Source organism: Oreochromis aureus, linkage group 15, assembly GCF_013358895.1.
Source record: "Oreochromis aureus strain Israel breed Guangdong linkage group 15, ZZ_aureus, whole genome shotgun sequence".
NCBI lineage: Eukaryota > Metazoa > Chordata > Actinopteri > Cichliformes > Cichlidae > Oreochromis > Oreochromis aureus.
The window spans coordinates 31235005-31262750 of record NC_052956.1 but is presented as its reverse complement, the minus strand read 5'-3'; the positions used below and the strand labels follow the sequence as shown (position 1 = coordinate 31262750).

Here is a 27746-nt window from a genome sequence, read left to right as displayed (position 1 = left end):
TGCTCTTCTGTACAACATTAAGGCAAAAGGCCAAATACATTCAGTTTACTATGAAATCAAAAGAAAATAGCAGATGATTGCATTTTGCAGATTTAGAGAAAAGGACTTGACGACAATGAATCCATTTTTCAATTTATTGCCTAATTATTTTCAGTCGATTGACTAATCTGTTCATTAACTAATAACTGCAGCTCTACTGTGTTCTACAAGTGCTAAGAAATTGGCCTAATTAGAGTGTATTGGGCTCACTTGACAGTAATTATTTGCTTCAGAGGGTGTAGTGAACCAAGAAAAAGTCTGCCACACTGAATGTCTTGCACTGACGAATGCTTACACCATTCCACCCCTAAATAAATCTTCATTAAAAGATAAATATACTTCTGAAGGTTTAACATGGTTAAAAACAGGCCTGGCTGCCCTCGTCCCTTTTTATTTAGTGCTCTATTTTTCTTTTCCTTAAAAATAAATAGCCAACTAGACAATTACACAAGAAAATGCTTCAGTAATCTCAAACATAAACCCTAAAAACCAAATTATGATTAACAAAAGGTGTGAGGGGGGTTTCTAGACTCTTCGTCCAACTCTGGCGTTCAATTTTATGGGAAGAAATCCAAGAACAGCAGAAACATCTATTTCTACACTCATTATAGCCTTAATAGATCATTAAACTACACACCAAATTAAGTGTTGTGGGAAGACAGGAATACATTAAACGAGGTAAAAGTAAAAAAGCAGGTTAAAGAAAAGAGCCAATAAGTATTACAAATGGCAAAGATGTAGCTCTGGGAAAATGTCCAAATCTATTATAAGCAAATATTCTGCCTAAACACCTGCCCGTGTGCTGTTTCTCTGAAGGTGACTGATCTGTTTCAATCTCTGAAATCACAAGGTTGAATGAGCAATTATTTTCTCCCAGCACTATGACTTCTGTCTCAGGCAGACCCAAAGACTTCTCACAAAGTCTTTGTCTCAGCTGTCCAAGGAAGTAGGAAATCATCTGAGTCAAAGGCACTGGGAAGCTCTTGGACACAACATCCCTCTTGCCCTCGCTAACTTCCCATAGCCCAGATGTGAAGCCCAAGTGTCCTTTCAAATCCTCAGCTGCCACAATCTTTTTTCCTGTTGTTTTATATAAATAATTAAATGCAATATACCAGATGGCTGTCACACACTTCCTCTGCTTTGATAACAAAAAGGTTTTGGTACAGCTCTGGTTTAAAGGCGTACGAGCGCAGACGAGGAAGCTGGCAGGTGTGCGGGTCCACAAGTTTTTGGTCGGGGCCTGAAAGAATTCGAGACGACAGCTTCGGAGGGTTGAAAGGTTGCCTGTAATTGCCGGCAGCTTGTTTGAGCGAAGGCAAATGGACTTTTCGGAATTTTCCCCCTCTTCCTTTCTAAAAGGCAAAGTGGTCTGACACAAACTCATTATGATTTCCAAGTGTGATGATCTGAATAAAAGGGGAGGGGGGTGAAGCAGGGGTTGAAGACATAATTAGTTTTCCTCACTGCAGGAGACAGTATGCTGATGAGACAATGAAAGACGGAAAAAAGCCGAGCTGTCAGTCTCCCACCATTCTTTTTCATCTCACAAAGCACCAGTGAGCAATGCTCACAGACCCCCAAAAAAATCCTCACACACCCACCCTGCAACCACAATGCACGACTGTGTTACACAATGCGGACCTCTGCCAGCACTGCAACCGCAAACTATTTCATAGACCTTATGAAAGAAGGAAAAACAAACATGTTGAAGGGAGTCGACACAAATATAAATGCCCAGCATCTCAAAATAATATCAACTGATTCTACAAAGGTTATGTTTACTTATTCCTACTTACAGACCCAAACGAGTGCTCCACTATTTATTCCTATCCCATTGTCTCTTTCATTATTTCAGTGACGTAATATTCTTCAGCTGTTCACATAACATTTACTTTTAACATGTTCCAAAATGTTCCAGAATGCTCTATAGCTGGATTATTACTGTAACGCCATACCTTAAAAGTAAATTTAAAAATATGCTCAAGTGGATTCTCTATTATTGTTATGGAACCCAAAACACTGATATTTACACAGGTTCTTGTTTCTCTGCCACAGCTGTGATTCCTACAGGTGATAAATAACTCTGTTTAAAGTAAGTCAGACAAACTACAAACTACATGCTTTGGTCAGTAACACATCTTGGTAATAAAAGTATCACTCTTCAGGTGTTAAATGTGCCATCTTCTTTTGCCAGCCTTTACAGCAGGGGGGATAATGTACAGTAGAAAATCAAAAGAATGAGATGAAAGGTCGTAAACACTCAAAAACTCTAGGAAAAAATAAAATAGGTCCTCCCCAACAAATGCACTAATGCTTTCTATGCAAAAAAAACAACAAAAATGACATTATGATTAAAATTTAGTTGTTGATGAAAGATTCCCGCTGTGTGTTTGTCCAGTGGGGAGAATTCGTTGCTATGGGCACCTATGGCATGCAATCCCACTTGGCTTTTATTATCCTTGGAAGTCCTTTTAACTCCTTCAGCAGGAAATGAAACACTCAAATGGCTCTATCGCAAAGTGCCGAAGCCATTTGCAGCCAGGGCTGTGACATTCCTGAGCATGTGTTCCATATAAAAGAGGCTCGAGGAGTCACAGGTGCACACTGACTGGGTGTGTGTGATAGGTTTGTGCACTTCAGCAAGAATGCATATGAGAGAACAGACAGAGTGCAAGCAAGCGAGTGGATAAAGGAAGACAAAGAAGGAAAGTTGGGAAGTTACCGAGGCATTACGGCAACCCACGGGCACTAAACAGAGGGCAGCTGCATTCCACAGTCAAAGCAGGCTGCCTTCACTGGCTGATCAGCACTCGAAAACACAGACGCTTTAAATATAGACACTCCAGTTCACATTTTTAAAACTGGTTGGCTGCACCATTGCCAGTAACCAATCAAATTCTTTCCTGATTACTTGATGAACTGTTTAGTCTATAAAGCCTCAATCATAGGTTGATTCAGCCTAGAGTGAGCTACAAATTGATTGCCGCATGTGGCCGCGGGGTAAACACTGAAGATATGCTTCACTATAAAATCAAAGAGAAAGAAAGCAGTGCATCAACACGTCTTCCAGAATTAGGCTTTGCTCAAATGTTTAATATGTTATCAGAATTAATATAAAATATTGTTTCAGACTGTAATGTTAGAACTTGCAGTATCTGTAACTTTCTATAAAACATAATGCACACAGCAACTAACAGCCGGCATTGTCTGAAAGTGAATTTCCGTGAATTTCCCATCTCTTTTCTTTAATTCCGATGTGTCAACATCTCAGATTTGAAACCACATTAAAGCAGCTAAATCTCATCACAATAAAGGAAATAACAGTAACACGTGGTAGCAATAAAACTCTTTAATAAGAGAGCAAACAATAATGGTCGTAAAAAATGAAAACATCTAACAAAGACCGACGTTTTAAGACAGATTAAGAATATCAGGTGTGTTGCTCCACCACAGCAAAAGGCTTTTTTTTGTCAGCCTGAACACTTTGTGCTCTGGGTGCTTCATAGCTCTGCTAAATATGTATAGTCTCATCACAGCTCTTTTGTTCTCAGGTCACACTGTTATTTGTCCCACGCTTCATCTGCTGCACCAGACTGACTGCCTTAATTAGTAGCACTCACTGAGAGACATTAATAAGTGTCCAACAAACCTGTGATGGAATATATTAGAGTTCCATTTTTGTCGACAGTGACATTTCTCATCAGCTGCCCCTCAGGTCTGTAATTTCACAGAGAGAATACTCTGCTCGTGATCTGTCACCACGGAGGTGGAGGTGGCACTGACAGGGCCGAGGTGACTTAATCTGGAAAATTCAGGCTGAAACATATTTCTGTTGCTCTTATTGATGCTAAATAAGGCTTCTTTAAGCTTGTTTAAATGGATTACTTACTTTACACTTTAATAAAGCATTATATTAAAAATCAGTTTGCTTATGCATCCCCAAATAGGTGAACTGGATATTGTCATCCTCACAGCTTTAACAGTAACATAGTCCTCCATAAATTCACAGTTTTCTAAGACTACTTCCAGTGATGGTACAAGTGGTCTGTACAATCGCTCAGTATGGCTGCTATCACTCCCATGTTCCATGTACTTTCATTTAATAAAAATGCCCGGCAAACACTGAATTCAACAAGAAATCATCGCTTCCATGTCACACGCCAAATCTGCCTCTTCCCTGGAATAAATATATATAAACAGATAGTTTTCCCACAAATAAGGTCATATTATCAATTTCCTTTATCAACTGATTGTTTGCAATTGAAATACCAAAAAATTCACATCTCACATGCAAAAACAAAGCCAAAGAATCTTTCTTTTCCCATGAGAAGATTAGATTTGCTTGACATAAAGACAGAGCTACTGACACAGCGACCATAACAATCTGAGCCTTGCTAACACTTTGAATACTTTGCCTCAATTATCCACAGCAAGAGAGCAGATTAACTGTTAAAGGCACTTCAAGAGAATATTCTGCGACTTGGATTCACAACCTTTAACTTTGGGGCCTGTCATTTGGCCAGCCCGTCGCCAGAATATAAATGTGCAGCCGAGTCTAGTCAAACATTCTTTCACGTCCAAACTTCCTGCTTTATGCATCCAGATAAATCTTTGTTTGCACAAGGGTTTAAGATATCATAGACTACAGAAGCACAAACGTAATGCCCCCTAAATATTGATAAGTGCGAGTGTACAGAAAGTTGTTTAGTGGCCAAGAAAGAGCTGTCAAATGTTTCAGCGGATAAATGAGAGCAGCCGCCATCTGTGAGAAGAAAAGAAGTGATTCCAGAAAGGTGAGGGTCTAACTGAAAGCCGTGGAAGGTAAACGCAGATAGACTGCCAAAAAATAAACATAAAAACATTGCCTCAATCTCTTTCTGGTGCCTTGCATAGGCCTGAATAATTTAAGGTATTTCTGTGTCTGCTCCAGGGGAAAGGACCCTATAGGATGAAAATGAATGTGAATCAGCACTCCCTTTTCAACTTCCACATATTCCCAGCTAAACCTGAAACATCAGAATTTTCAGGATGAAGTCATCTCTCTCCCTGTAAATGTACCAAATTAATAATGCTGCATTCGAAAGCACAAGTAGACAGAAAAGCAGACAGAGCTTCTATGGAAACAAAATCGATAGAAAGTAATAACATTTCACAGAAAAGCATACTGAAATTTCCTTTCAGTGTAGCTTTTTTGCTAATGTTAATATTGGAAGTGAAATCAAAGATGGTTCTTTCTGGATTTTTGTGATTTCACTGCCATACTATCTATCTATCTATCTATCTATCTATCTATCTATCTATCTATCTATCTATCTTATATATCTATCTATCTATATTTTATTTTTATTTTTTTTCTGTCAAACAGAAAATGTAGACAATGATAGGACATTAGCCAGGAATAAAAGCGGACACCTAAGGCTGTGAGCATTATATTTAAGTTCCAGTCGCTCCCCAAAATTCAACGTTTCTCTGAAATTCACTACTGTTCCCCAAGGAATAAAGCCTCTCTATTTCAGACTCTCTGTGACCTTTCCTCTAATGATGCTGTCAAACCAAAACATCCACTTTAACTGGGAAGACTTTTTCCTAACTCGGAGTGAAATTTTGACAAAAAAGCATTAAAAGACAACCACTAGCTGCATGCCAGGCCTCACCTCCAGTAATCTGAGACTCTTGAGCCAGTTTCTATAGAGAGATTTCTATATATTCAGCTGATTCCTTGTTTTAGCCTTGCTCTCAATACGTTACATTTCCTGAGCCCACCAATTGCTTTAAATGCCTGGGTACCACCGATAGAGGAAAAACATTGCAAGAACTACTTTTGGCTCCATATTTGGTGATTCAGTGGTTACTTAAAGCTGCAGCACAGTGTACATGGCACATAGTCCATATATCAAGTGCAGATTGTGCATTCGAGGTAATGTAGAAAGATGTTACCATGATTTGGTTTTATTAGTTTTAGAAAAAAAACAATGAAATTCTGTCGCACACAAAAGGAAGATTTAGGAGACTTGTTAAAAGGGTATATTCATTGTTGGGAGTTTTCACGCAATTTGTTGACGGATCCTGAATACCAACATAAAATTGAATCGGCTCACTAAATCCGTTGTGACTGTGGCCAGTTCTTTCAGGCAGCCCTGCATGGATGTGTCTGCTTGTGTCCTTTCCAAGGTGGCGAAACAGCCAGTTGCTCTGACAGGCCGCCTGCTCCGAAAGAAAGAACTGTCCAACGGTTCCGATAGGGACCAAGTGAAGGGGAAAGAGGCGACGCCAGCTTCTGTGAGGGAGGGCTCATTCAAGCACAGCAGATTCGGGGGGGATTTAGGGAGCTCGTCTGCCAGCAATAAAAGGCTGAAACAGGATACTCGGTGAGATTAATTACCTAGATAGGCCACGATAATGCCATTTAAAATGGGAAAGTAATTAAAGTGCACCTTCCATGAAAATTATTCATTGCTGACGGATTGGGTGACAGACAAATCAGGAGGCATTTACAGAAAAGCTACAGGTTAAGTGCTCTGAGCTGCTGCATTGAGACCACCGCAGTTTTATTGCAGCTGTTGAATCTTACTGCTTTGCCTGGCTCTCATCAAATTACTGCAAGCATGTTGGATGCTGAGGGGTGGGGGCGGGGGCCGTGTTTAAAAAGAATGGGTTCCCAGGTAACGTAAAACCGGGGACAAATGCTACAAAGGGGGATCCGCTTAACTAGAAAATTACACTGGCTGGCACTGGTCAGTGGGGACTCCTCAGAATCAATCAATCCTTCTGTTTAAGGCCACCACGGCAGATTAGAACACAAAAAGGGATAAATCAATGCTCTTATTGTTCCCCAAGTGTTACTTTCACAAATGCGCTGAACAATATCCTTTTAGTGATGACTGAATGTGGATAAAATGGACATATAGGTTACCACTGAGTATCGATTCCTTGCACACGAAGCATCACTCGTAGCTGTAAACAATTATCAAACCATGTATAAAACAACGCTATCGTCCTTTCTAAACTGCTGGAGGACAGTGAATCAGACTTTAACGAAAACAGCCAAACTAAATGGGAATATTTGCTTCTCACGCAGTGCAAAGGCACAAAGCCTTTTCAGATCAAAGTAAAATGCTCTGCTTACATTCTTATGTGCCTCTTTGCAATTTTTCTTCTTTTTCCTTTTGTGCTGAGAGACTGTACTGAAGGGAATAGCCTGTTGTTCTCTCTGAATGTTTAAGTAGGTTTGTACATGAGGGGGGCTATAACATCATCCTACATTCACACAGTGTTGCACAACAAATGAACCGAAGAATGGCTAAAAATAAACAGAAGATAACCCAGCTTCTCATGTAATGAGAAAAGTGTGATTATTGTAAACTACAAAAAAATGTTAAGACTCAGTCTCATCCGATGTTTTGCAATGATGATCATAATATTCTAGGGATTCAAAGTCAATCTCAAAGCTCCTTTAAGGCATTCGAGCAACAACAGCAACAATAATAATAATAATAATAATATTATTATTGTTATCATTATTATTATTATTATTATTATTATTATCATTATTATTATTATTATTATTACTATTATTATTATTATTATTATGGATTACAAAACAGAAAAATGAGCACAGTTAAAACAACTAAAAACAATAAGTCAAGCATGGCGAGCTGAAAGCCAAAATCCTCAGTGTCACAAAGCCTTCAGTCCCTTCACCCTGCTATATCACTCTGGCAACCCATGCTTAATGCACAGCCGAACCTGGCCAGGCTCCGAGCCACGGCCCAAAAAAGTGTCATCCACCCATCAATTCCTCTGCCTACTGGAAGAGCGAATCCCATGCATTGTGCCCAGCTGCAAAGCCATAACAGTGTAAACTGTGCACTGCAGAGTCACTAGTTTGTATTTAGTTGATAATGCAGAAAACACCCAGATGTTTTCATGCTTGGCCCCAGTGCTGCCAAAACTACAACCACTAGAGCACAGAGCAGAAATCCCATCATCTGCACCTCATTACAGGCCATTTTTGACATGGAATTAGTAGCATTGCTTAGTACACCAATTTGTAAGTAATGGTTTTTATTCATTGAGAAAACATAAAGAAGTCTGAAAATCAATGTAAAAGCATTCTGAGTGGTCATCTTTATCTTTATCTGGACAGTTGGCAGATAGAGCAATCGGGATCCCAAGGGATGCCTCATTTTCTTACAGTTACAGAACTGAAATGAACAGAAGTGAAAGTTGTATGCAACATAACATTTCAAGCATCCAGTTCAATTCGATTTTAACAGAATTTTAATATGTTTTATAAAATGCTAATTCAGCAGTTGCTTCCAATTGCCTCTAATTTAGTCTAATAAAAAATAAGTGCTATTGTTTACAAGCCTGTGCTTGTTTTTCCCATCTAAAGATGAGGACAAAATTATTAATCCCCATAATAAATGTTAAGTGTTTTTTTTTTTCAATATAGCTTTTTGAAACACACAAATTTTTCAGAAGGCATACACACAATAGCAGAATTTTTTCAGAAAAAAATTATTATTAGCCCCCCTAATAAGCTGACCTTTGTACTGAGCCATAGAACAAACCACTGCTGTATAATGATGTGATTCAACTTTAGCAGTTTTACCTTGAAAGGACTGCATCCGAGCTGACTGACCTGGAGCAGCATATAGCTGTGTCTGAAGTAAAATAGGATTATTTTACTACTTCCATCTCATTCTGTATACAATACTGGCGCACATTTTTGAATTACAAGTGCACTCGTTGCCAAATGCAGTAATCTGATTGGTTATATCTGTTAATTCTACTGTCGAGTAAAATTACGAAGTTGGTGTAAATGGCTGCATTAAGAACAGGGGAGTCCAAAAAAAATATTTTCAATTTTCTGTAAAGGCCTTAAGAGTCAGGCTTTAAAAACTGTCCAGGTCTTTGGCTGACTGATAAGCTAGAGTAAAAGATTGCAGCCACTCCTCATCCTCAACCTGTGCTTCGGGGATTTTGACAGAATGACTTGAAGGTGTTGATTCATTTAAACTAATGCATTAATACTGCTGGGACCTGGTTTCTGTAAGCATTGGGCCCCGTACATAGAAAAGGTAAACTGTTACTTTGCTGTCCGTCCAGTTTACCTAAAAGTAAAGTCATGCTGTTGTTAAGGAGGTACGCTAAAAACAAAACCCTTATAAATCCACATTAATACCAAATACATATGTCTAAATAAAATGTTATCGAGCATCAAAATAACATGTCTTAATCATTATGTATCTCTGTATCTGCACCAGATATTTGAAATGTTACTTATTAGATGGCATTGAAGGATTTCTAGGTAAAATCACGGCAGTCAAGATTACAGCATTAAGTAGCATTCCCTGTTCCCTGCTATGAATAAACCTGTGAATAGTTTAGAGCACTATTGTAACAGCTTCTGTAAGAGGGTAACAGGCTTTGTGCTGCTGGCAAGCATTCGACATTAAAATCAATTTCCACGGGCTCTTCCTTCCACTCCATAGTGTTTATACAAGTAACTGATTGCACCTAAACCCCATTACAATGGTCTTGTGCTGAACAGGTGTACACATCATGTACACACAAACGCAGGTCCTGTAGCCATTCCCATAACCAATTTTCAATCCTATTTCTGTGCCCCTCTCTACTGTGGATTTTTCTAGTTCAGACATGCGAACACCTCGCTTGAATAAATATTAATGGTAATTCTATGAACAGGGCCAACTTACAAGTGGCTGGTAGAACAAAAGGCCTTGTTTACAAGTGTGCTCGAGGAAAGCTGAGGCACGAAGGACCTCTGCGGGCCTCTGAGGTTGGCTGTGCAGCACCGTCAGCTCACAATGGAGTGCTGATTGAATCACACTCTTAACTTTCAGCATAGAGCAGGCAGCAAAGATGGCAAAAAATCCTCAACTTGACGAATTTCTATTGAAACTGCAAAGACGGAGCTGAAGAAATCAAGCTTACAAACTTACAGCCTCTACTTAAACTCATTTAAGACAGATCTGAGAGGCAATTAGGTTTCTGGGAACAATAAGCACTCAGAATCTTATGTAGCTCCAGCCTTGCTCCAGACACTTCCTTTGGTATAATTACGGGAGGTGTGAATTCCTCATCAGATGGATCACCATCTGTATTCACAGACTCGTTCATTTCCCCAGTCCCTAGCTACGAGTCTATGTGCTTGCTGATTATCATTTAGCAGGAGGCAATGGGAGGAATGAAGAGAGGGCCGTTTCCTTTTCAAGGTTCTTTCACTGATATGGTCCTTCTCTAAAGTTTAGTCGACTCTGAATGATGATTCAGACTCTAATGACTCTAATATCGCAGTGATTCTCTAATAAGTGGCCATGTCTGCTTGCCAGTTATTTTAAGAAGTTCTGACATCTTAAGCATTCCCCAATAGTCCAGAGAGCAGTGGAACTGCGAGTCTGGCAAAAAGGAGCTAACATCTGCTGAAGAGTGTAAATGAGAACGATCAGATCTATATAGGGCCTTCCAGTTAAAGCAAGTGCTGACAGGACGGGCTTCAACTAATGCTAGTTTTGACCCTCTTTTTATTAAACCAAGCAAAAAAAGAGCTTCCATTAAACATCACAGAGACAATAAATTTCACAGAGGATCTAATTTCGACATGAACTTTACTCATGTCCTTAATTAATACTAATTAAGAGAATGAATACTATTTTCTTGCCCCAATCTTTGCAAAATGGCCAGACAAGAGTTAAATAGTTGGGTTTCAATGGTAAAATGAAGTCACGTGACACAAGCAAACCTTAGTCTCAGTCATTGTTAAATTCTATCACTCTGGCACACTTGTTGGAAAAAAGTCATCTGGGGTTAGATAAATGTTGGACAAATACTGACTTCTTATTAAATACATCACTCAGTTATGCTGTGAATGAAAAAAAAAAAAACATATTAAACCAGTGCTGATTTTTTCCTCTGCAGACTTAATTTATTCTTTTCAGTGCAGTCTTCTGTAATTCCAGCCTTCATATTAAAGGTATTATTCTGTCCTGCTGTCCTACCATTGAACAGATGGAGAGGGTCGTCTTGCCATGAAGAACTGCTAACCCTGAATGAATTTGATTAGTCTGGGTTTCAAAGAAGACTTTTAGTATTTCGTCATGGCTGAAATAAAATTTCAGAGACTTTTCCAAACCCAAGCCATAAAACACAGGCAAAAAAAAGCATTTAATATTAAAACATCGAGAAATTAACCAACAAAAGTCGATACATATAGCCCAAATGCTGTGTTTATAGAGTTAAGGCATGTTAAATGCTGCTACTTACTCAAAATTATGAACATGACAACATCTTGGCAAAGAACACTGCTCTCTTTCACAATAGCTAATGGCCTAATATTCCACCAGGTTAACTGAGTAATTGTGTGTTGTCAACATGCCACGTATAATTACGGGCAAGTCCAAAGGAGCATGTGATTATCCTCCTCCTGGTGTCCTCGTGTCCTTGGCCATTCAACACCCTGGCACATTCTAGCTTAGGTCTCTTTGACAAACCCGGGCACATGCGTTCAGCTGATCACCTCTGTCACTCCTACAGCTTGTATACGGGGCCATATTCTGCTTTTGATAGCAGACAACAGCAGGCAGGCATTTACAAAGAGAGAAGTGACAAATATGCAGCATTCCTAAAGACTAAAATGATGGTGATTTAAAAGCAGCAGGACATAACTGATCATAACTGAAGTGCGCAGGTGTAGTTATCCAGAAAAAGACGTTATATTGGCAGCAATAGCATCAACACTGTCTTTGCAGTCTTATTTTTTATTATTACAGTCTTTTGGGCCAACTGTGTTTCATGGATGCTCAAGCATGAAAGAGGAATCTTGTTGAGTGGATCCATAAAAATAATGAATAAAAAAAGCTTAAGAGTTTGTCACTACAAAACACAGCATTTTAATTACAGCTGATTCCCTTGAGAATGAGCTGCAAAGACACGACTAGCTCTTTAGGTACCGCTGGGAGTCAGCATCGTTGCTAAGCTAATAGCGTTTGCCACTGTAGTGCTGATATACACATTAAATTAATCTTGGTAATATGCATACTGGAAAATATTATGGATCATATCAGACTGGGCCCATTAATGTTAATGGGGAATCATTAATGTAGTTTGCATTTGAGAGGTTTTCAGAATTAATACTGTCAATCGTCACGGTACTGATGTCAAATGCACTCTTAGTAGGAGCAAAGGCCGAGCTCTGTGCTAGTGGAAGACAAACACTTTTAACTTGAGTTTAAAAGAAATAGTTTTCACATTTTGGAAAAATAATCAGTCCATTTGTAGAACAAAGACTTTTCAGAGTTTCTACTTGTTATTCTGTGTGTGAATAGACTATAAACAAACAAGATACAATACTTAAGCATTAGGTGCTTGATGAGTGTATCTTTAAATAAAGGAAACACTAAGAAATATATGTATTTTTTTTAAATCCACAGCATTTCCATACAATTTTAACCAATTAAAACTCACAGTTCAAAGTTGTTTAAATGCAAGACAGCATTATTAAAAATAAAATTCTTTACCTGCTTGGCCAGTAGCAATGCTAACTGCAGCAAACAGCCTCTGCGTGCGACTGAGGTCAGACACCCCGTTGACAGCCTCCACCTCAAAAGTGTAGTTGGCGTGAGCGAGCAGATCCACAACGGTCACGTAAGTGTCCACTAATCCTGACTGAGCGGGAGAGTATCCCACATTTAGCCCACACGGAACACACTCCTCGGGTTCCCAGCTGCAGCGGCGACATATAACCCTGTAGGTGACGTCGTTGCGACCGCCGGTGTCGGCCGGTGGGCTCCACTCCAAGCTAACTGTGGTCTGGTTGATGTTGTAGACCAGGTTCTGTGGTGCAGAGGGAGGTCCTGTCAGAGGTGGATGCCAAGAAAGCAAGTGAGTGCCAAGGAAAGTGACAGTCAAGCATGTGTATTCACTGGATATGTAATTTAATTGTTCTCTGAAAAAATACATAAATAAATAAATAACAAAGCTAATAGAGGATGGCCAGCTCCAGCCCCAGATCCAAACACTGACACTCAATTATAATAAGACTCAGATCTAGAAAAAGTCATACAGGTATAATGAAAGGAAGTGAAGGTCAGGTCAGTGAGAATCCAAGCAGCAGACGATCGTTTGACAGATTTCTATGTCTTCCTTTTTTCCTCACTACACCGGCAGCAGCCCACACCTACTTCACTTTTATTTCATTATTTCATTAACATTGTTGACTCTGTGAAGTGGCAAGTCCAATCCTGATCAATCCAAATAGATCAGGATATATTACAGCTTTGTTTGCTTGCTGTTTATTTTGTGTGGTTGTGAGGGGGTTTCAAGTCTCCTCTTCCTTTTGCATTCTCCAGCAATCGAATAAATATGCAATATCAGAAGTTCAAACTATTAGTGTTTTATCTCAAAATATTCAGGAGGCATTTTAGTTGCCAAAGATTTTGTGACTGCACCTTAACGAGTTCTGTTTAAATAACTGCTAGTAAGTCTGTTTATAATTAATCAAGTTATTCACCACTTTCCATTATTAAAAGCTACTAACTTTCTGAAGTTGCCAATGTGTTCATAATGAACTAATTGTCCTATTTTAAATTTGAATCAACCTAAAGCCGTATAGCTGTATTAGCTGTAAAACACACATTCATAGCTGGTGATTCGTCCCAGTTAATGCTTTGATTACACAATGATTGTTGGTGACGGCATAAACCTGCTGCTGACATGGAAATGATTGATGCATGGTTTACTCCTCAGACTTAGCAGCCGTGGAGCCAATATCCCAGCCGCGGACAGTGGCTTTCCGGGGTTTCCTTTGAAAAACTATATCACATAGACAGCAGCACAATAAAACTTAGTGGCTTTCAAGAAGCCTGACTCACCCACAACTTTTATTAACGAGATTTAAACCTGGATTATTACCACCCTGTAACTGTCGCATACAATTCAAATTGATATACTAGAATAACGACTACCTCTGCAGCACTCACAGGCCATTTGCCCATAAATATTCACATAACAGCGAAAAGATTAGCTCATCTTGTAAAACAATGAATAACAAACGTCTGCTTTCATCCTCTCACATTCCAGACTGTTGGGTTTTATGGCCCAGGTGCTGACATAAATAAACCCCCCCCCCCGACATAGTAAAGATGATATAATTTGTATTCTTTGTTTATGAATGTTTTAAGGAACATCTTCATTCTGTGCTGTTTTCTTAGGTAACACTTCAATTCATTCAATTTGTGACATTACCTAACAAAATGGATACGTTCAGTGCAAAACCTATGGACCATCACAAGATTCAGGCTTATTAAATCGGCACTGGGTTGTTTTTCTTTTTTCTACACATTAGAATCAACAGCTCGACTGAGACGTCTATATTCACGGATATCAGGCGAGATAAGAACCAGGCTATGGGCTGTGAAGATGAAAGAGCCACCTGTGGCAGGTGAAGTGGAGAGGAGTGACTGCCAATAGCGCCACTCGACTTCAGCCTTGGCGCTGACACTCGACCCACACTCTCAATCTTCCTTGTGCACAAAAGGAGGGGGTGTGACTCAGCACGCACACCCACACACATGTGCACGCAAACACACTTCCCCAACATTCCTCCAGACCAGTCCTCAGGGATCTTTTATTCTACCATGATAACATCTCATTTTGCTCGTGCCACTCTCTTTCAGGTCTCAGGTGCAAGTGATGATTTTTCAGCAACAACAAGCAAAAGGAAATTAGATCAGACTCGCCCTGGATCTGTGTGACCTTTCTGTTTTGTCGTCTTGTTCAGATGCACACTACACTAAGAGCTTTGTCTTTCCCTTATAAATGCCTTGCTATATTTCAAATCGAGTAGCAGTGACTAAAACTGTCCCTTCAATAGCTACATTCTGTAAATTTTTTGTAACAGCCAGCCTGTGTGGAGCTATGGAACCAAGCATGCCTTCTATGGGGAGACCCAGTAATAACTTCCTTTGGCTGGCCTGGAAACAGCTCTACTTCATCTGCCCTGGTGTCTCTTTGTTTCTCTGAGTGTACTCTGTCTGCACTCAGAAATACCAAACTCTTCTGGCCTCAGCTTCACCTGCAGCACAGATTTTCACATCGTGAGCCCACCACTGTCAGCCTGTCTGCTCATCCTTACAGCTCAGGGGTTTGTCACTCTCCCTCTTCTTTTTACTCTTTTTTTCTGTCTCTCACTCCCCCACTCTGTCTTATCTTTTCATGTTCTCTCCTCTCACCCCTCCTCCCAGTCAAGTTTCATTTCACGGATTAGCCTGCCACAGCCCCCACAGCCTGAAATGTCTCAATCACTTGCTAGCTGCCCTCCAACTCTGACCAAGCAGCGGTGAGAGTGTTTGTGTGAGTGCGTGTGTGTGTCTTGTTTTGTTGCTGGTTTTTTTTTTTTTTTTGGGGGGGGGGCTACATAAATATGTACAAGCACACTTTACATTTCCTCCTACAACATTTGCATGCCAACATGGCGCAGATTTTAAAGCAGAAGCTGACATTTTATAGGATAAACAAAAGCATTTATTTACCATAAACAAAGGCCGCTCACTCTAAAAAGCTGTAAGAGGAAAAAGGCTTCGGTTGTGCAAATGCGTCTACAACAGCTATTAAACTACCATATAGAAAGCACAGGATAGTATTAGATGAATTTAGGTCATGTTTCATCTCCACTTGCCGCAGAGTTGTAAGACCCAAGTAAATCTGGGCTTAGCAGAGAAGAATCTTCCGCTTATCAGCCTTGAGAGGTGCTCTGGGCTAACTTAACCCTCAACAGCTAATAGCACAGCCTATTACCTGGCTGTGCTCTAATTGGGGAGCTGAGGAGAGAGGAACGGCAGGGGTGAGTGGTATTCAAATCACCCATGAGGTATTCGTCACTCTACAAATGTGCGCTATGACCTTCTGACCTTCCATCTAATGATGCGGCTGCAGTAGAACCTGTTTGAGGGGAGACATGCTAAAGAGGAAAAGAGAGGAGGGTTTTTCTGGGCCTCCCACTGCCACTCTTGTACTGAAATTTCAGTGCTACTTCAACTACTGCCAAGAATTCAATATTGGATTTGCTCCTTTTTGGCTTAAGTTTCTGGAGAGTGTATGATGGCATGTCAACATGAATGACAAATGACTAAGTCTGCGTTATAACAATTTATGTTTTGGTGTATCTCAGATGAACAAACATGGAGCTCACAGATTTCACTGTTCAGTTGTTAAAAAGCTTGAACATTTTGTGAGACAAACCTTTCTCTTAGATGTCCTTACACGTGGTAGCGTTTGAGAATATTGTTTTAAGGAAACAGGCTGTATTTACATAGCCTCCTCTAATTACAGCATGGACCCAAACACATACAGAAATTTACATTGAATTTACATGTGCAGAACCAGGATGAGAAAAGTGAATAATGGCACGGAATTTAGACGTGTGTCTCGGTCCGAATTATCGGTTCAGTGAAGTAGATCCAACTCCAATCCTACACATTTTTAAAAAAAATCATCCTCTCTGTTCTAACGGCATTAAATGAAAATTCTAGTTCATTATCTCTCGCCTTTTGTTCTTTGAGTAATGACAAAATTGCACACATAACAATGAAGGGCATTTTACCAAAGCCCCATGCCACTAAATGCCTTTATGCCACATTCAACAATTCAAATTGTGAAACTGTGAGGCTCTGATATCAGGTAACAGCTCTTTCTCTGTCCCCTAGCAACTCTATTTAGAATGGATCCTCAGATGGAATCAACTTGTTGAGGTGGCACATTTAAGAGAAGTGGGTGGGGGGGTGGGGGTGGGAGAAGGAAACGAGTCACAAATGCTCCTTTCAGTCCCTGCTTGCACCAGCACCGCTCACAGCTGTTGCATGATTGATGCCCAGTACTCTGACCTGTCAACAACTCCACTGTGTGCTATGCCTCTGGAGAAAAAGGATCCTGATGCTCTTCCACACACATATATATATATATATATATATATATATATATATATATATATATATATATATATATATATATATATATATATATATATATATATCCATATACTCTATATATATATATATATATATATATATATATATATATATATATATATATATATATATATATATATATATATATCTATATATATATATATATATATATATATATATATATATATATATATATATATATATATACATACATATATATATATATATATATATATATATATATACGTATATTTGCATATGAATAGCGTGGACAAATATTCAGCAAACAAAAGCATCTCTTTATACCACCCCCCTCTTAGCAAATACCACATGGGAAACAGTGTTTTTGAAGCTATGTTTTTGGAACTTGTTCCCTCATCTTTATTCAACATGGATTTGGCTTTTCATGTCCCCATATTACATCTTTATCTCATTTCCTCTCAAATCCTCATAGACACATCCTTAATCTCTGTGTGCCAGAGATCCATCTCACTGTTTTACCAAGGCCTACAATACGATAGCTTATTATAAGCAAACTCTTATTATAAAAAAAAAAAAAAATCTGTCAATCAAGCTATTTATTCAGGCAGTGCAAATTCATTTTCAATTACTATTCACTCCTGGTCTGGATAAGGCTTGAAAAAAGAAAATCACAGTGACTATTGGTCACAGTGACTTAATCCAACAATGAACGAGGAAATGCACGTACAGAGCTGTACAAAAATTGCGCTGCGTAAATGAGGAGGAGGAAGTCAAAAATACATATTTACATATAATGGTATGGGGTCACTAAGTGTAGACCCAAAGTTAATGAAAATGAATAATGGAAAGTGTGCAATAGGCAACTTAATTACTTCGGTACTTGGCCAAGGTGATTGCCCAAATGGGAACAGCCAGAGGACACTCAAAAAAAGTAGGAACTTTCCCCTGTTCTGTGTGTCCTGCTCTCGATCGGTTCAGTCGGGGATGTTAGAGTGAAACATTAACGTCCGATTAGGATGGTTGGAGAATAGAGTAATGGACCTGTCTTTTAGAACAAGATCTATATGGTTGCCTCCGTGCCACATGGAGAGGTTGGTGGTTTGTGGTCACTTGAGCTTGAGTTAAGTCCTTGTCTGTGTCGAGCATTTACAGTGACATGCCTAGTTTAGTTCTTGAGCCCCACCAACACCATACTTCAGATTTGGCCATTATTAGGTTAATGTTGTGCAGTCTTAACCTTACATTTTACTTGACAGCAGGTAGGTAGGTAAGCGGCAGATTTTAGGTGCATTTTGCCTCGTATTCTGTAGCAGTTGGCCTCCTGTATCCAATTCTTTTTGAGAATCAAGCTGTGATTGTTATTTCCCTTTTTGAACAAATAGGAAATGACAATTCCCATTTTTACAGGCGAATAAGGGCAAAATTTGCTTGTGGCTCTTATTAACCTCGTGTTCCCACCACCCCCGTCATTGGATTTGGATGTGTGTACTCAAAAACAAATTTGCTATTCATTGTTTGACATCCAAGACACTGAGAGCGGGGATTTATGGGGGGTCTCTAGGAGTTCTGGGGTCCTGAGGCAATTGCAGTAAATCATCCTTGGAAATGACATGAGCCACATACTAATAAAACCAGCGACTTTAAAAGCAACCATTTATAATTTAAGTGCGTCAAATACTTTTATCAGTGACTCAGTATCATTTGTTGTTGATGTTGTAGCTGGTGTCACACCAATTTAGTGTGCAAGAGTAAGAGTGGTATGCAGCAGCTGTAGCCAGTAATATCTAACATGTGATTTTTTTGAGTATTCTAGCTTTTGAAAGTGCAGTTAATTACCACTATATTACTGTATGTACTGCATACTCACACACACCCTCTTGGCAATGTAAATACAGTACTGTATGTTGAAATAGATGGAAAGGCTTTTGCGGCAGGCAGAGACAGAGGCGCTGCTCAATGAGCTGCTTTTAAAGATGCCCATAAATAACAAAGAATCCTTTTGTCATATGGAATTTGCAACATTAAATCTTAACTCCAATCCCTTAAATCCCTGTTTTGATTTTCCGATTTAATACGTAGAGAAGCCAATGCAATGGTATAAAATTCTTTGTATTTGCATAATAATCTCTCTCTCTCTCTCTCTCTCTCTCTCTCACACACACACACACACACACACAGACACACACATTTAGATATTAGATATTCTGACTTGGCCTACTTTAGGTGCACAGCAAAAATGCAATGCTGCTCAGGATGTTGACTGGGCATGCAAATTGTCCAACGCATGCACAAAGCATTTTAAAATGTTAACTTATCAGCTCTCCTTAATAGAAACAACAGAAGAAGAACAGCACAAGTGTAAGTCTAACAGCCAGAAGACTGTGAACCTGTGCAGTGATACATTATCAGCAGAAAGAAGGCACACAGATAAGGTGCACAGATTATGTTTAGGGATCCTGTTTACCTCCAGAGATAAAGCATAGTGCTAACATGGCCTTCTCCCATGCACAGTAGCTCAAAGCAAAGGAGAAAAAATAAGAAAATAAATACACATTCAGTACCACTTTGAAGAAAACATGTTTGAGAACAGCTCTGGAAGCAAATGAGCCCCACCCATTCAAACAGCATCCCCCAGCCTGTGTAAATAAGCCATCGATGGCTGTCACAGAGCTGTTACACTGGCCAGGACAAATGAAGATGCAGGTTGCTGCATGGGCTGCCACTGCCGACCGTAATTGCAATCTTTCAGACGGGAAATGGCAAATTGCTCCTGTCATCATTAGCAACCAGCTACGACACAAAACAGACACGCAAGCTTGCAAACATAATTTGCAGAGGAACTGCTATGGAACACATCTGGGGCTTTCATGAGGCCACTGCAGGCTGACTGAACAGGACTAAATCAGGCTCGGGAGTGTGTTGTTTTTCCACTTGCATTAGTAGCTGTTTAAATGCATGTGATCTGCGCTGCGTTTATCCAGCAGCATGGCATACTTACTTGTGCACGCCACAGATGGAGGGTCAGAGAGTGCTCGGTAGTAGCCGTCCTCACAGTCACAGCGCCAGGAGCCTTCGCGGTCATTGAAGCTATGCGCCGGACAGCGAGAGCACTGAAGGTCCTGCGAGGAAGACTTGTAGAAACCCCGACCACATGCTGTGCGGAAGGAAGTGAAAAGGGAAAAAAACACTGAATCAAAAACACAGTGTGAAGTGTAGAAGTCTGGCAATCTGCAGGTTATTTTCTTGATAAACTAATGAATGCATTTCCTGTACAGAATGTCAGGAAACGCTCAGAAAGGTCTTAATAATGCTCTGCTGCCCAGGGCAACAGCTGGAGTGCTTCAGGTGTTTGATTTTGTCCAATCAGCAGTAAAAACAGAGAACAGAGCGTATTGTTATCACATCACATTTAAATATAGCAAATATGTGGCTTTAAAAAAAACGAGTAATCTAAACAGCTGACAGTTTATTTAATGCCTATCGAATAATCAAATAATGTTTAACTTATTCAAACAAACTAAAACAGGTGACTCGTCAGTAAGGTTAAAAAAGTGTTATATAAATGCAAGTACAGCCTGTGCCTATCTGTTTGTGCCTGTGCTTTGCACATGCAAGCAGATGATGTAAGAACATGTAACAATAAACAATTTATAATCCATTTCCTTCGGGGCTAATTGAGATTAAACCAGAGATTTTTAGGTTTGGGAGGGGTAGTGATAATTGCACCTGAGATGTCTCACACAAATCCCACGCATGCAATGTTTCCTACCTTTGCTTTGAATGCACAGACTAGTTTGCAATAAGTATGTTTTGTGAACAGTATAAGCACACTTGCATTTTTGCTCACTTGGCTACAAAAATCAGCCCTTTTTCATAATCTTTTCAGTCTTTCTTATTGGATAGGATGAGCTCTCTCACTCTCTCTCTATACATCTCTGCTGTGTGAGCAAACAGTAAAGCTTCAGAGAGTGACAGAGTGGACAGTGGGAGAAGAAAAAGTGAAATGTTTTCTGCTGCTTCTAACTTTTTTCTCTGAGTGATCATTTTACATAGAAACACCCTTCCCCTCCTCTTCGCCCTTCCTCACTTGCAGGTTTGATTATTCGTTGTAGATTACTACTGAAGCTCCAAAGCCTAGAAAATTGTATTTCAAGGCAGTACTAGATATATTATATCTAATATGCAAGACTGCAAAGCAACGGTAGCTACACATTAATGTAAAAGACTGGGCTTTGCTCTCTGATCTCCTCATCGGACCGATTTCCAACTATATTTACATTTCAAAAACTTCCATATGAATCACAGATGCCAGTTTGGAGTTATGTCTGGGATTAGGTGATTGATTTTTACCCATCATCACCAAGGTTGTGTGATCAGTAGTAATATCTGATATAGAATAATTATTCAAACTTGACACTACTGAGTTACACTACCATCAGACAAGACATTAAAATGACCACCAACTATAATTCTGCATTGTGCTAATATAGACAGACAGACAGACAGACAGACAGACAGATAGACAGATAGATAGATAGATAGATAGATAGATACTACTTTTTATACAGCATTATATACATATTAAGGGAGACTTAGGCTTCTGAGAGTTAACAGAATCAATTATATGTCTGACAATGCAAACAACTCCTGAGTAACATACTGCATAATCCATTAAAGACGAGGTATGAGATATAACCTGTCACAATCCCCAACCATAAAGTCGACAGCTCTCTGAAATTCTCAGAATTTGATTTGCTATGTCCCAGCTGAGCCAGGATCATATTCACTGATGATCTCAGCAGTCATTACAAATCACTGAATGTCTCGAGGTGATATTAGTCCTGTGCAAACAGAGCCTCAAAGAGTCTTAGCTTCATAGCTGAATTCCCATCATGGAGGGGGCATGACAGAACAAACCACTGCGTTCACATCTCGATGCAGCCAGAATTTGAGCGAGCCTGCCCCCTCGGGCTTCATCAAGCAGGCTTAGCTGTGAAACGGCACTGCAAATCTCAGGTTGAAGCTTTTGCCCAGAGATGAACTCCTACCTGAGAGGGAAATAACAAGACCATTTTTATTCCGATGAATCCACAGGTCAGTGAAGGGGTTTCACTTGTTTACAACGGCTCATATTTGTGAGAGGAAATATTCTTCAGTAGACAGATAAGCATATGTACTGTATCAAGCTCGAGCAAATTGATCATTTCAGTGCTTTACCTCTGACCGAGTAGGTAAGCAAAGAAGGCTGCTGATATGACTGATCGCTATTTGTGTTGTGGGATATTAAGAATGATGCTCCTAACCCTAACTAATTCACACATACAAATGATTTTCTGGTTCCAAGTAATGCCACCAGATATAGTGACTCATACCAACCCAGTGCGAAACACACAGTAAACGTTTAAGGACTAGCAAAGAGTCAAATCTCTATTCAGGGAAATGCAGTTTTAGCCTGGAACTCAGCTAATCCACACTGGCTGGCTGTGCGTGTGCAAAACGCAGCAAAAGCATGGTGAAAAAACTGCAATCTAGGCCACGTGACTTTACAAACAATCTGAGAGAAATCTATACAGCACTGCATACAAACTAACAAATTATACTAAAAATGCATTTTTCATGAGCCACAGGGGGAAATGAGCGATGATTTTCACGCTTGCTGCCCCCTATTCCAAATCTTGATTCTGTTCCGCTAGCTTTTTCTTTCTTTCTTTTAATTTCCTTTGGCCACCTTCTCTTGAGACAGATTTGTAATAAGAAGGACAGATAAATCAGAGTATTCTGGTTTTAACACTTCCAGACCAGCATGAAAAAGAGGCCAAGGCTCAGGGTATCCCCATTTCAGCTACATGAAAGCCCTGTCATTCTCTATTTATCAGGGTGCCACAGTTTTGTGAAACAAAGGTTTTTTTTTTGTTGTTTTCCCAAGATGAAAAACAACATGATTTTATCTTTAATCTTTTTTTCTTTACCTTTTTTGGCCAGTAATTGAAAACAGAGCCATGGAAAGGCTGTCAGCAGTGGGCCTTTAATGCTGACCAGGCAAAACTTATCAATGGAAGTGTTTAATCTTCATATCTAAGTTCTATATTGTTGTTGTTGTTGATTTAATGCACAGTTTTCATGACAACGCTTGACTTACAGCAGAATAAACCATGTCTAGTACCTGATCCTCAGTGTAAACACTCCCCATAAATGCTGATAATGATGCTTTCTACAGCAGGTTCAAAACTGCTAGATCTCACTGCCTTTGCTCAGCATGCTGGGATTTCTAACATTCTGATAAGCCAGCGTGTCTGTTTGCCTTTGGTTTCTGAGAGCTCAACTGCTGGGTGGCCTGTGTGCAGAGGGGGAAACACCCAGCTTGGACTGAGACCCCCACAGCCACCTCCCTCCCCTCCAGAGTACAGAATAACAATGTGGGCCTTCAAAGAGGACGGCTTTCAAAATTAAACACTGAATAACTCGTTTATTGTAACGTGACTCACATGTTAATGTTACAGTGTTTCTTATCAGTTAGAATTCATGACTGATTCTAGTTCCCAAATTCAAGGTGCTGGTAGTTAAACATGTTCTGATGTTATAACACTGCTTTTCCACATTTTCTGACATATATATTTATATACTGACAGAGTAATACGTCATGCCCATTGTAAAAGTAATCCCTGACTCTTCAGTCTGTGTGATTTCATAGAGAGGGGCTATCGTAAATATAGTCGTGTGAAGCGCAGAGCTCGGTCTGTGAGCGCAGCAGTCTCACTCAGGTGCTGTAACTGTTAGAGGCAAACAAGCACGAAAAAGGCGAGAGAAGCTCAAATGTGAGCAAAAACCATAACGTGTTCCCTCTATACTTACATCTAAACTTTTAACTATGTTTAACCTCAGGATGAGATTTTATATAAACTTACAAACCACTTAACCTGTTTGGGTTTCTTCCAAAACTCACATCAAATGCCTCACAATTAGGGCTGCCACGATTAGTCGACTAGTCACGATTACGTCGACTATCAAAATCGTCGACGACTAATTTAATAGTCGACGCGTCGTTTGAAGATCACAAATGACGCGGGAATAAGTAGTAGGATTTAAGAGTGTAATAACGGACTGAAACAGAAGATGGCAGCACTGCATGTACAAGGATGCCAGCTGCTGTTAAACCCCGAAGAAGAAGAAGTAGCTCTGTCCCTGAATTCATAGCGCAGCCCTGCTCAGTTTCCAACAATGGCGGCAGCTAGTTAGTTTTAATATTACTCTCATTATTCTTTCTGGGTCACAAAATAAACGTGTAACATATTTTCAGGCGAGAATGTAGCTGTGTAAACCTCAAATATCTGCTCAGTTTATCAAGACACCACATATTTTCAAAAGCGCTCCGACGTTTTCGAGGACGTCTGTTACCCGCTAGCTCGATAGCTAGCCGGGGGCAAGGCTCACTAGAGCGGTGAGAACACCGGACTCCTGGCAAATCGTTTTCAAACCCACCGCCGTCTTTTCGCTACTCAGGTTAAACATATATGAGTCACTTAGATAACTTAAAAATGTTATTGTTTGGCTTTTTTTTTTTTTTTTTGTATTTTATTTGTTCCTGAGTAAATCGGTTTGGCTGAGATTAAAGTTATAGTTTTACACAGCTGAATAAACGTCAAGCAGACAACTGATTATCACAAGTGTGAGATGCTCGAGAATATACTCCGGTGTCCCGTTATATTTTAGACAGCAAGGAGTTTATTAAACTTCACCGAAACAATCTGCAAATTTCATTAAAATTTAATAAACTACCATCTTGTCTTTATTTTTAGTTAGCACATACCTTAAACACTTAAAGCTGTAAGCTAATGATAGTTATATAAGAGCAGATGCATGCTGGTGCAATAAGCTGTACGTTTTACGTCCAATGGATGCATGATCTGATTAGTCGACTAATCGCAAAAATAATCGGTGACTAGTCGACTATCAAAATAATCGTTTGTGGCAGCCCTACTCACAATACACTCCTGAATTTCCTTTGTAACCACCGTATAAAAATGTCAGCCCATGTTTATAATCCATCAAAGCTGAAAGTTTTGTTTTAAAAGTCTGTTAAAGTTTCTTAATATTCTTTGAACGGTTTATTAATGTTTTATCAAGGCCTCCAAGTAAATTCCATGGTCAACACACTGGCACTTTTCCAACTGTATCATAGAAATTCCCGTAGAGACTGACCTGAGCACTTGTGCCTCCAGTCCATCTGCACTGCGTATGCCAGGTTACAAAAAACTGAGAGGTACATCATAAGGCAAAACAATACCAAGGGACACTGCACCACACTGCACTGATGACAACAGCAAGCATAAACTGCCTGTTAAGCTAGATTTAGACTTCTGGGGGAAATCTATGGCGTAACTGGAAACACCTTTTAACCCTATGCTGCAGCTACACTGTACACCATTCAAGTCATTGCGGGCAGCATCGACCTGACAAGTGGTTACATTTTTCAGGAGGTGCATGTCAGGTTATGTGGAAAGCTATGGCATAGGGTTAAAAGGACTTCCCGGTTACGATTTAAGTTGTAACGTAGACACCGACAGATGTCCAAATCAAGCATTAATGTATCTCTAAATTCTCTGGATTTAATTCTTATTTCTATTTGCTTCATGTTGAAGTCCAGTGCAATAACCCCCTCCCTTTAGTAGCACTGTGTAAAATGCAGCATTGCCCAATTTGACCTTAACAGAAACTAGAAAATAGAGACTGAATGCTCAAGAACAAGTTTCCCTTCTCCCTTGCTCGTTGTGAGTATATTTCTACCCATACCTAATGAACGACCTAACCAAGGAAGCAAATGAAGACTCTAAAAATAGCAACTACAGGATGTGAAGAGGACATTAACATTTTAGGTGGACACTACGGTCCTAATGTAGGCTTTTACCAGCCTTCAACAAGTAATTCTGTAGCGCTATCCTCCACATGAAAAAGTAACAGTAAAAGGGTTTAAGTATGTCAAATGTGGACAGAGGAGATCCTGATCAAACTACAAAAATAATTCCCAAATTTTTTATTTTTTTTTGTAATAAACTCAACTTGCATTTTGTGCTCGGGACTTGGTTCGGTTTCTATGCTTTTGTTTCTTTTCAGTGACAGCCCGTGTGTTTATCAGTGTGCCTGACCGGGTTTGGCACCCAGAAACGTTTACAGAGCAACAAGGCAGCAAATGAGAATGCCTGTATGACATGGGCAACTAAGTGGTTCTGCAGCTCTTCCCATCACTAGCAGCAAGATGAGTGACAAGTACAAACACAGCCATCCTATCCCAGCATTCCTGTCCCAGCAGCAGCACGGTGACTCACTGCTGGCAAGTTCCCTTTTTCCTGGCACCAGATGCCAAAGAGAGACATTCTTAGTTGGGAAGATAGTGAGCGAGACGTTCTTTCTCCACTGACCATCTAGCAACACTTTCTTTGGAAGGATATAGCTGTGAAGCAATTGTACAGAGTCTGTTCACCCAGTAGCTTTCTTAACTGACAATTTGACTGACACCTTAGTGGCAAACACTGACACCCAAACATGTAAAAACACTGCACAAACTCTGGACTCCGTTCACTTTACAACTTGCAGTGACTTTGACAAGGCGACTCGCAGTCCGTCGTGTAATTACATTTGTAGGGATGAAGTGTTTCGGAGAGACTCTTTGGGGAAGGGCCCATTTATGTAAGTCTGATTTTCTTCTTGTGCAGATAAAGGCTGACTGCCAGCTTGACACAGGGCCTGTTAAAGAAGCTGAGCAGCAGACACAACAGCAAGCCTATTTACGACTCTAAGAAATTAGCGAGTCCTTAGAGAACTGGGCTGAGGTTTAGCACAAAGAAAGAGCGAGAGAGAGAAAAGTCTTACATTCCAGTCGGTTCCTCGGGAGTATACAGAGCCAGCATCTGTAATTTCCCATCCAGTGGTCAAGAAGTTTCATTCACTGATGTGATGGGGGGGGGAGGGGGGCAAGCTGCAGTCAGCAATTTTACACAGAACCAGGAAGAGGGGCATGACAAAGGAGAGGTCCTCAGAGAGGCGGGATGCAGATAATCAAACACTCTTGTGACTTTAGTGTCTCTATCGGGGCAGGCACTGGCCCAGAGAGTAAACCAAAGTCTCCTTATCTTATTCAGACACACATATACAAGAGAAGACAGGGGAACAGATTTCTGTATTCTTCCAAGTTCTCCGTTTATTCCTTTTCCCTTTAAGTTGAGCTTCTTAACATTCCTGAATTACATCCAATTTTTCTCAGGCTTCAGCAGTGTCATGACACTCTGGGTGACAGACGGGGGTGTGGGGGTGGTGGGTGGTATTGGCTCCTTATTCGGCAGCCTGACATATCCCTCTTTGGCCAAAATAGAAAATGGTTATTTTCTTGTTTGGGGGGGGGGCATTATTTTTCCCTTCACTTAATCTTCTGACTTTGATGACAAACTGGAATTCAAATTTGGCCCTTTAGTGCTTTTCCTGGGTTTGTTTTTTGTGCTGTGTTTGCATTGGCTGACTGGTAAAGTGCCAACTGAAATGAGTCTCTAAGATCAATAATTAAAAAGAGCAAAGTATCAACAGCTGGTCAAAATCTGACAGAGTTTGGTTTGAGGTAACTTTGGAAGCACAGCATTATATACATGTTGCGTTACTATGCAGGCACTCAGAGTTTCATTTAGGATGAAGTACAAAAACCCATGTGATTGTTTAATTATTGATGCACAAAAAATATTCTGAGCA

At 40.0% G+C, this 27746-nt stretch overlaps 1 protein-coding gene across 4 annotated transcripts in view; it reads right to left on the bottom strand.

The window, feature by feature from the left end:
- The window catches only part of epha7 (eph receptor A7), an 82560-nt gene that overhangs the window by 41474 nt on the left and 13340 nt on the right, over positions 1-27746 (bottom strand). For all 4 annotated transcript variants that reach the window (XM_039599151.1, XM_039599152.1, XM_031750212.2 and 1 more), the window contains exons 4-5: positions 20011-20166; positions 12585-12920 (exon numbers count right to left, since the gene is read on the bottom strand). In XM_039599151.1, coding sequence (XP_039455085.1) covers positions 12585-12920; positions 20011-20166 — 492 coding nt within the window. The remainder of the gene's footprint in view (positions 1-12584; positions 12921-20010; positions 20167-27746) is intronic.